Source organism: Chaetura pelagica, unplaced genomic scaffold, assembly GCF_000747805.2.
Source record: "Chaetura pelagica isolate M959 unplaced genomic scaffold, ChaPel_1.0 scaffold12, whole genome shotgun sequence".
Lineage (NCBI taxonomy): Eukaryota > Metazoa > Chordata > Aves > Apodiformes > Apodidae > Chaetura > Chaetura pelagica.
This window is the reverse complement of record NW_009952801.1, coordinates 6,153,336-6,163,852: the sequence shown is the minus strand read 5'-3', so window position 1 is coordinate 6,163,852 and position 10,517 is coordinate 6,153,336. Positions and strand designations below refer to the sequence as shown.

General features: G+C 34.0%; 1 protein-coding gene across 1 annotated transcript in view; it reads left to right on the top strand.

Annotated features, from left to right (window-relative positions):
- SNX13 (sorting nexin 13) overlaps window positions 1-10,517 on the top strand; it is a 37,233-nt gene that overhangs the window by 1,154 nt on the left and 25,562 nt on the right. The window contains exons 2-8 of the mRNA XM_009994949.1: window positions 3,063-3,165; window positions 4,398-4,487; window positions 4,896-5,017; window positions 7,422-7,543; window positions 7,693-7,794; window positions 8,454-8,542; window positions 8,951-9,034. Coding sequence (XP_009993251.1) covers window positions 4,410-4,487; window positions 4,896-5,017; window positions 7,422-7,543; window positions 7,693-7,794; window positions 8,454-8,542; window positions 8,951-9,034 — 597 coding nt within the window. The 5' untranslated portion in view covers window positions 3,063-3,165; window positions 4,398-4,409. The remainder of the gene's footprint in view (window positions 1-3,062; window positions 3,166-4,397; window positions 4,488-4,895; window positions 5,018-7,421; window positions 7,544-7,692; window positions 7,795-8,453; window positions 8,543-8,950; window positions 9,035-10,517) is intronic.

Below are 10,517 nucleotides of genomic sequence, written 5' to 3'. Positions count from 1 at the left end.
GTTCAGCAGTTGTAGGCATTTCATACTTAATCTATAGATAAGAAGGGAGTAAACAGGTGATGCTTTTATCGTTAGCACCATTGTTACATTGTATATTATGTCTGCATTGTAACCATTAAAAACTTCTATTTTTTAATACCAACTCTAAATGTATTAGAAGGATATTCCTCCTTCCTCTCCCTCATATGACTAAAGTAGCTAGTGCACATCATGTTAAGAATAAATTCATCCTGTGGTAAGTTATCTGTTAAAGCAGAATTTGCATCCATCTTTGTATTCTGTGTTTACTTATGTATATATGAAGTCTCAGCTCTTCCAGTAGAATATAATTAGTTAATTACTTTAACATGCATGTCTTCTTGGCTAAGACTGTGATTTGGCACTGTTTTACACTGTTACTCTGTTTCAAAGTGACACACTTATTTTAAATTGTAGCATTTAGATCCATGAGTGCTAACTAGGTCAAATAGATTTGTGGCTAAATTATTCTTTCCTGCTTTTTCATTCTGAATTAGTTCTGATGAAGTTGTACAAAGTACTTGGTCCTGTTTCTCTTAATAAACAAACAAATGAAACAAATTTTTCACTTAGGATTAGCAATTATGTATCATAGCATCATGTAAATAAATTTAGAAAATAAAAATCTAGTTTTAGTTCATGATAATAGTATTCTCCTTAATACTTACTGTAACCTCATCTGGAGCAAAATAATAATCTTGATGGATTTTTATGGTAGAATTTTATGTTGAAAGTTGGAGTTCGTGTCCAATTTGGCATGCAGTTTTCTAACTTTTTATACTTACTGAAAAACAGTGGCCTATATAAATAGTTTCTGACTTACACTATCTAGGAGGCTATTTCTGTCCCATTTTGGAGTTCTAGCAAAAGAAAATGTGGAATTGTAGCTGGTTGCATTGACCTAAACATTTCATGGTCTTGATGCTATAGTTTTATCAACATAATTAATATGTTAATACAGTTTCACTTCTGTTATGTGCTATCTAATTACCTAATTTTGATTCACTCTTAACCATGTGTTTCCTCTTACACGAGTAGCTTGTAATATGTGTACTGTTGTGTGGAAAGATACAGAAGCCATTTGTGTGTATGCATAAAAACTTTAAATCAAAACTTGCCTTTGTTTAATATTGTTTTGTTTCAAGTCTGATTTATAAAATGCTAGCTTTTTTTGTTTTGTAGTATGTTCCTTTTCTGTTCAGACCTGGTAACCTGTTGCATAGGGATGTAAGCTCTTTCCACCAAAATATAATAATTAATTAAAAAAAAACAAAACAGCAAAACACCTCCCTTCCCAAATCAAAACATTTAATAACGTCTAAGCATAGTGAAACTAATACTAAGATTTTCCTAAGTAAATTTTTGTCCTTGAACTCAATTACTCTACTAGCACCATTAGTATTGTGATTTTAAAGATGTCTGGAAGTATCTGGAGCCGAAGAATAATAAGACCTGGTTTAGTTTTTTGGCCTCATACATAGAAAGTATGGGTGTTTGTAAGATAAAGATGACTGCAAGAGAATCAGTATCAAGTAAAGTTTTCTTATGCAATATGCAGTTACCGATAGTAATTTTGTGTAGCTTTTTTTTTTTCTTTTGTGTTGGAGTGTTTCAAGTAAAGATGACCGTCTCCTTGCTTCTGAATGAATGAAACTATGAGAAAGAATGGTTCCCAGTATGGGAAATAAGACCTTCAAATACTGTATTTTACTTCACTTAGGAATTTTATTCTAATCATATAAGTGAAAGTATTTGGTATCAGTAGCAGTCTGTATTAACAGAATGTATTATGAGCATGTTTCAAGCCTGGAATAACTTTGTGAGTTCCTGTGGTCACAAATGTTGTTCAGCTGGCCTTTAAGTGGAATGCTTTGAAATTTGTCTACAAAGCTATGTGTATTTAGCCATTCCAAGGCTAATCTGAGCAGCAATAACTTCATATTATCTTTTTTTAATGCTTGAGTTTTCAAAGGCTACGAAGTTTGATTATACTATAATTGGCACTGCCTTTTAGGTTTTAATCTATTTCTTAGTAAAACTGGCTTTATGTTTATGTTTTTGTGCCCTAGTGTCATAAGCTGTAAGTAAATTACTACTGTTGTAGGCTAGTTGTACTGTTGTGGCAAGGTTGAACTTTTTGTAACGGTTACTTTTTTCCTCATGCCTTCATTATACCATAAGGAAAACAGTAATAAAATTAACTGCTGTCCTGCTTAACTGAAAGTCATAATTTAAATATCATTGTAGAATTGTGAGGGAAGAAGATAATTAATTTCAGATCTAACATTCTAAATGGTCCAGGAGTGCATTTATTTAGATTTTATATGATGGTTTAATTAGAAAAGAAGACACCAACAAAACCCCAGACTCCCCCAAAAACTCACAATCCCAAAAAATCTAACAGCCTGTGTCTCAATTCAGTTATCCTGTAGACTTTCTCCATTACTCTCTTTTTATGCAGCCTGGCAGGACTACTGGTTTGTTTTGGTTTTGTTTTTTTTCCCCCATGCAGCTTAAAACAAGTTCCCAGTTGAAAATAGTCTTAATTCTCATTTAACCATGTGCAATCAGTAGTTAGTTACTACACTTACTACAGCAGTTTCTTCCTGGTTGGCGTTTTTGTGACTTACGCTGCAATGCAGTGGCCTCAGTATGTTTTTAGATAATTTATTTTTTCATAGTGGTGAAGTAAAAGCATTTTTGTATAAATACAAGAGCAGCATATGTAACTACCCCTCTTTCTGTGCGCTAATGTTTGTGAGCATAGGTAGCATTCCATCACAAGTTCTCAAGAAGCAGACTGCATAGTGTAGACTGAACTATATAGGTCTGTTACGTGGTAGGCATATATCAAGACTGATAATACAGGACTTAGTATTGTGTCACTTATTTTGAGTGACATCCTGTAACTGTGAAAGAGCGCTGTGATAGGAGTGTAGGCAGTATTGTCATGTATTAATATTTTATAATGTGCTGTGAAATACTTTCTAGAGAGGGGGAAAAGATGACTGTTGTTCTAGAAGGTCTTTCTCTTTCCATTTTAGGGGTTTTGTGGTTACTCTCTTATTTGGAAAAAGCAACTCAGAAAAATACCTTGAGCAGTGTGAACATTCATTTCTTCCTTGTACATCAGTCGGAATCCCTAAGGTAAAGAGAGTTTACTGATAATAATTTCAAAATCAGATTTTCTAACTTTGAAAATTAGAATGATAGTAATAAACAGTTTTAATGAAATGCAATTTTTTTCCTTCTTGAAATAGAAGCTTTTTAAGTATTTATGGAAGCTTGTTTCAAGTATTGTTTCTGGCTTCATTATGAGAAATTAATAAGATGTAACTGGCTAATACTGTGTCTGAGATAGCTAGTAAGCCATTCTTTTCTGGACTACTTGTGTGTGTTGTGCTTTTTGTTTTTGTCAGGAGTGGTAGCTCATTCTTGCTATTTCTTGAAAGATTGTCATGGCTATTTAGGATTCTTCCATTACTCGTCTGTAGTCTCCAGATTCTTTTGATGGTGGTCAGAAAGTTGCTTGCCTAATTAACAAATTAAATGGTAATAAAGTTTAGGTTTACCATAGCTCAGGAATGTAGTCATCATTATTTTTGGCTGTCTTTAAGTCCTAGCATAAATCCTGGAAGCACAGGTAAATGTGGAGAATCAGTGGGATCCCCTTTTCAGCTCTTTTCTGAATTCTTAACAAACACCATTTTGTTTGATGGACCTGAAGTCAGGGTTTCTAATTGGATAAATCTTTATCTGTTTAGAACAGAATAAATTCTTAATAGCCAAGAGGTAGCATTTACAAATTCCTGATTTACAAGCAAGTACATCTCAGCAGCTCATGAGTTGTAGATAAATCTTGGCCTAATCCATTTGCACTCATCAGAACAGAGAAGATGCTTTAACCCGAAGATTGCTAGTTATGTTATATTTAGTCTCACCGCTGTTTTGACTGAAACATGGGATTTCTTAGCTGTCAGGTCAATCACTAATCATCTGTGAAAGTGGATGTGTTCACCTTTCTTATCAGTAACATACAGAATTTTTTTTTGCCATTCAGCAATATGTTTTCTAACCACAGAACTAGTTCTCAAATTTAACAGTAACAAGTGACATTCACTAGGGCTTTGAATAGCCTAGTGTAATGGATGGTGTCTCTGCCTGTTGCACAGGGGGTTGGGCTAAATGACCTCTAATGGTCCCTTCCAACCAAACCATCCTGTGATTTTATGGTTGTATCTTACATATTCTATACATTATAGTAATGGGGAAAATGTTGTACAGAGTTGTTGCTGGAATTACACATACATCATAAGCAGCAGAGCTGATTTTTAATTCTAGTCAAAACCTGCAAAGTTACATTTTCTAATCTCTTTAAGTGCATAGAAGAAATGAAGCGTGAAGCCAGACCTATTAAGATTGACAGAAGACTGACGGGTGCAAATATAATTGATGAGCCTTTGCAACAGGTAAGTTCTAACCAGGACTATTTTACCTATTTTTATTTTTGCAGGTACTAACTATATAATATCTAAATAATTGTGAGACAAATAGAAGTTGAGAAATTTTATTGTATTTGAGTGGTAAGTGAAAAACACTGAGGATGGACTGGGATATTGGGCAATATTTGAGTCTGTTTTCTGTATATTATAGTTTCTCACCATGGCATGGTGAATGCATGTAAGCCAATATGAAAAAGAGGTTTCATTGTGTGAGTTGTATTGTTTCACTCACAATTCCATAGTGGTAGGGGAGTATGGTTCACTTTGTTAACCTTTGAAATGATGGCTGTTGCATTATTTGGCACCAAAAGTGATTTTCCGTTTTGCTGTCTTTTGTTTATTAGTTCATCTTTATTTTTTCCTTTCCAATTTCAGGTAATCCAGTTTTCCCTGAGAGACTATGTGCAGTATTGGTATTACATGCTAAGTGATGATGAATCATTTCTTCTGGAAATCAGGCAGGCTCTTCAGTATGCACTTGTTCAGTTTTCTGCCAGGTAAGATTATTTGTAAATACATCAATATGCTGTCTAAGCAAGGGGACAAATACCTCTGTGGGTTGTATGGTAGTAGGTAACTGATTAATGTTATCTATCAGCATAGTTCAGTGCATGTTACAGTAAGAACATGTAAAATTTTAAGATCATAATCTCAGAACTGCTTTGCTGATTCCTTAAGGCATGAATGGAGCATATATTTGTAATTGTGATCTCTTGGCAAAAGTTAATGTCTAAAATTACTGAATAGCTTTTCATCTGCAACTTAGAGCATTGAGTTGCATGAATCATCACATTTTTATATGCAGGTCTGTTTCATGTAAACAGCAGGGCTATTTTCTAGATAAGTCAATCTGAAAGCCTTTAATTCAAATATCTGTATCTGCTCAGATAACTTTTAAAAGTGGTATTACTCTTCAATATGGAAGACCAATGAGTATTTTTAAAGGAATAGTAATCTTGGGAGTGAATTGGTACATCACGTATGTAAATCATTTTTAAAAATAGGGCTGGTTCTGAGCAAATGGATAGTTTATTAGTTGTCTCAGGTTTTTTTTCTCCTGTTGCTTCGTCAGGTATCACAAAGTCAGGGAAATAACTTGTTTGGGAAATTATTTATCTTTTTTAGTATAGCTAATTTCTCAGACCAGGTACCAAATGCCTTTATATCTACTTCTTTGTTAAGTTGCAATTTCAGGTGTTCATCCCACTGTGCTGATGGTTATGTGTTTTCTCTTCAGAACAGGTTATGGGTCACCTAGATACAATAAATTCCTTAGCAATTCTGAGGTGGTGTTAGCCCCTCCCCTCTGTTGACTTGAAAATGTAGGTCAGTGTGCTTTTCTGGCACAAAAGGTCAAGACTGAGAGTGTGGTATAACACTAGGAAAAACTCATAGTAAAATCTTGTTGATTGTGCAGTAATGGAAATCCTAGGAAATAGTGTTGGAAATAGTGAAAAACAGGCTAAATAAACTGTACGTTACAGCAATCAATCCTGTGCTTACATTAAATGGACCTGGATACCCAATTTCAGTGTTTGTTTTTTTTTCTTTTGGTGTATTTGGAGAAGCTACTTCACTGAAAAGTATGAAGCACTGGGTTTGTGTCAAAGCAGGTTAAGTTATAGCAAACTCAGTTTTTTCTTCCTACAGTACTGCTGCTCTTCAAAAATAGCCACTGCTCCTCTGCAGTTTTTCTGTATAAATCAAATTGGTTTCACAGGCCCGCAGCAGCAGTTACTATTATTAAGTGTATCTATGGCTGTAGTTGTATATAGCTGTATTTGGATATAGCTGTACTAGACTTAGGTTTGTGCCATCATTTGTAATTTCATGTACACTGTGAGCTTCTGAAGAGACCGAATACAGTGGGTAGTACTCCCCCCCCCGCCTTGGGATTCCCCCCCTCCCATTGAGTTGCACGTTTGGGAGAATGATGTAAGGCTGCCACCTAGCGTCTTTTTATGATTTGTTGATTATGCGGATGGTGGATCTGGATTATCGATGGTTTTGATTGACTGCCCTTTGTGGCAGCTCTGCTTCTTATTTCCACAGCTAGATTTGCAGTAGGCTTCCATCTCTTCCACAGTTGCTTATCCTTTTCTCTCTTTTAGAGGTAAGAAAGAGCAGATGAGGGAACAAACACAAGAAAGGAAGTGTTATTAGAAGGGTTTTAACAAAGTAGACGTCAGAGAATTCAGCTAGTGGAATACTTAGTGCAGAGTAAAAGCTATCACTAACATTTAACTTCATTAAACCTGTAATGCACAAGTACCTTTTCAGTTTGTCTAGTAAAGGTGTGGACGTCATAGGAATACTTCTGCATTTTTTCATACCACCATAACTTTATGCAAATCTGACAGTATCTGTTTTCTGATGGTAAACTATGTGCATTGTTGGAGATTCCCACTAATTACCTCTCATATAAGCTGTGAAATGAATTGTCAGTACTATGAGGTCACTTGTAGCTTCAAGTGAAATGTGAAGCACTGATGCATATACTAAAAAGTCAGAAAATAATTATTTTGTTTAGATGCCTTATAAAATGTTAGAAAGTATAACTGAAAAAGACCCCTGTAGTATTGTAGTTTCAGGCTGAAGCTTTTCAATATTTTTCACAGATATTTGATAATGTCATGAATCAGAATACTATTCCAGATACTAATGTTGACCTTAAAGTAATTCAAGCATAAATATTAATGTGGTGTGAGAGTGGTATTTTGCAGTATTTGATTTGTTTTCAGTGCATAGACAATTAGGAGACTGATTTCTTTTGCTTTTTCATATTTACTGTCAGTGTGGTTCTTGGAAGGGAGTTGGAAGGGAGAAAGGAGTAGAAATATATTATTGTTCTTTGTGTACAGGATAAAATGATTAATCTTCATGGGTGTCCCTTTCTGATAGGTCAAAGGAAACAGACTGGCAGCCTTATTTCACTACACGACTTGTTGATGACTTTGGCACTCATCTTCGAGTTTTCAGAAAAGCTCAGCAAAGAATAGCAGAGAAGGGTGATCAGATGAAAGGTAGTGTAATGATTTAAATATTTTTTTATTTTACTAGGTAGCTATCTTACATGTGTAAAATATAGTTAGCCTTATTTTGTAATTGAAATTTACTCTCAAGTTTCTAGTATTTACAGAAAAGTATATTTCTTTTTTTTTTTTTTATATAGACCAAGCTGAGGAACTTGTAGATACATTCTTTGAGGTTGAAGTTGAAATGGAAAAAGAAGTCTGCCGTGATCTAGTCTGCACTTCTCCCAAAGATGAAGAAGGTCTCTCAGTATTATCTTCTGAAGTTATTTCAGTATAGCAGACTAAATTAAAATGTTAATAGTTGTGTTTTCTGTGTGAAATATACTGAAATCTTGGCATGTGATTTTCAAAGCGTGATTACTACACATGTATATTTCCTCTTCTTTCTGCATAGTAATGCTATAATTATAATAACGTGTACATATGTAGTTATTGCTCTTTTCATTGAAATAATTTTAAGACAGAAATACGCTTTGTGGGAGGCAAGGCGTGGCTTTGCAGATTCTTAGTGCTTTTTGTTAGATCTGCCTTTTTATCATTATTCCATAATCTTCATTAAAAAAAAAATAATCAGTTTATCTTTTTGGAAAAAGTGTTAAGGAGGGGAAAAAACCTCTGTATGTTAAATGAGGAAAATCAATTGGAGGGAGTTTTTTGATTCTTGGAATTTGGCCTTCTCTTGTTTTGGTTTGAGAATCAAGATGTGTTTCAGGTTTTCATCAGTGCTGCTTATGTTCAGTCTGAAAGTTTTTGTTGTGATGCTCGACTATAAGAATATATATGACTGTATGTTTGAATTTAATTTTAAGGATTTATCTGTTAGTTTTTATGATATCAGATAAGATGTGAAATAACATAATACAAAAATTGTGCTGAGGGGTTTTGTTCTCTCACTTAGGATTCCTAAGGGATCTGTGTGAGGTTTTACTGTATATATTGCTACCTCCTGGAGACTTCCAGAACAAGATCATGCGATACTTTGTCAGGGTAAGTATGGACTCTAAAACCATCCTGAATCTTTGCTTTAATGGCAGAAAAAAATTCAGATCTGAACTACTCCTCTTCATGTATTTTGTCAAATTTCTCTAATTTAACACTGTTACCTTAAATGCAGTACAATCTTGGTGAGTATTCAATAGCAGAGAACAGTTTGTGTGGAATGTTTTTAAAGTTTCTTTTACCTCTAGCAGCATTAGAAAAGCATGATGAAATGGATGTTGATTTTCTTGAGATGATACTAATGTGTTAATTGGAAGGCAATATGCTAGTCTAGTGGCTGTTGAATAATTTCTGTAATTTTTTATTTAGTCTTTACGCAGTGATTTTTAAATTATTGCACTTATATTAGCTTTATGAATAAATGTGTACAATTATTTATTATATTCTGTTTTTCAGGAAATCCTCTCCCGAGGAATTCTTCTTCCATTAATAAACCAGCTCAGTGATCCTGATTATATTAATCAGTATGTCATATGGATGGTAAGATTTGTAACGTCTAAAATTATTATATTTCCAGAAAATGTTAATATAAAACTGTACTCATTTTATACATCTGTGAGTATATATACACACACATTCACACTATATCTGTATTATCTACACTATGAGTTGTGGTTTGGCAAAATTTGTCTGACTGAAGGCAGATGTATGACAAAGTGTGAAGCTGAGTTCTCAGCTAAGTTTTAGTTAGCTGTTAAGGAAGTATGGTGGTAATCTGGGAAGTTTTTTTTTCCTTGACTTTTCTTATGATGTGTTCTTTGAAGCTTAACAGGCCTCCAGGATGAAAAGCTGCAAGATTGGGTTGTTTGTTTTTGTTGTTGCTTCTCCTAAGGAATCTCAGAGTGATTGTTTTAGAGATGTTTGTGGTAACCCGTAATAATTTAACCAAATTATTATTCTGAATAATTATTCCGAATGGGAAGAGACAATGTCTGTACTTTGAGAACTCTCTAATGCACTTGTGAAAAAAAACACACCAAAAACCAAAAAAAAAACAACCCATCAGCAAACCCTGAACTTTAATAAAGTAGTAATATATAGTAAAATAAACAAAAATAGAATATTCACACTTTAATGTTATTGATTTTTTGCAAAGAAAGTTGAAGCTTGCTCTTACAGTTTATTTTCCCTTATAGGTCATAAGTCAAGTTTATTTTTTTCCTTTCAGAGAGTTCTCTTTTCTTTTATTAATATATTTTAGTCCTACAGTGTGGATTCAGGTACTGCTCTGAAAATACCTTGGATTTCAGAGTGTTAAATTATTTTGTATGGAATGAATTCAAGTGTATGTGTACAAAGGTTCCATCACTGCAGCCATTTCTATTTCCTGTAAAAGTTAGCATGCTGCTTTTCTACAGGAACCTGACTTTAATGCTGCTCATATGGACTGAGCTTTTCAATTTTTGTTTCCCCTTTCCTCCTATGCATGTTCTTTATTTGTAACTTGGCCTCATTCTTTATTTACTGAGCACTGCCCCCGGCTGCATCCAAAGATAGAATTCTGAGGTTTTTATAAAGCTTTCTTTTCTGATCGTAATGTCCCAAATATTAATGTTCATAATTGCTTTCTGAGATGAGGAAGTAAATGTGCTGATGGAAAGATAAGGAAGATTAAATGCCTTCAAAATTTAATGCAAGTCTTATGAAATTAAGATAGTGGCAGAAATGAGAGATGACTGAAATACGTTCTAGCTCCTTTTGGAACCTTTGACATAAAATCAGTGAAAAAAAAATTTTCTGAAAATTAGAAGATTTAATTCCATGTTTCTAGGTACACTGCAGTTCAATAGTAATTCTCTTACAGTCTAATATAAAACTTCAATATAAAATTAGAAGTTAGTTTAAGCTTCTCACTTTCCACTATGAATTTCACATTTGTATAAAATGTTTGAAATTTGAAGTTCAAGCTCTGGCAGGGGGGTTGGACTAGATGATCTTTCGAGGTCTCCTCCAACCCCTAAGA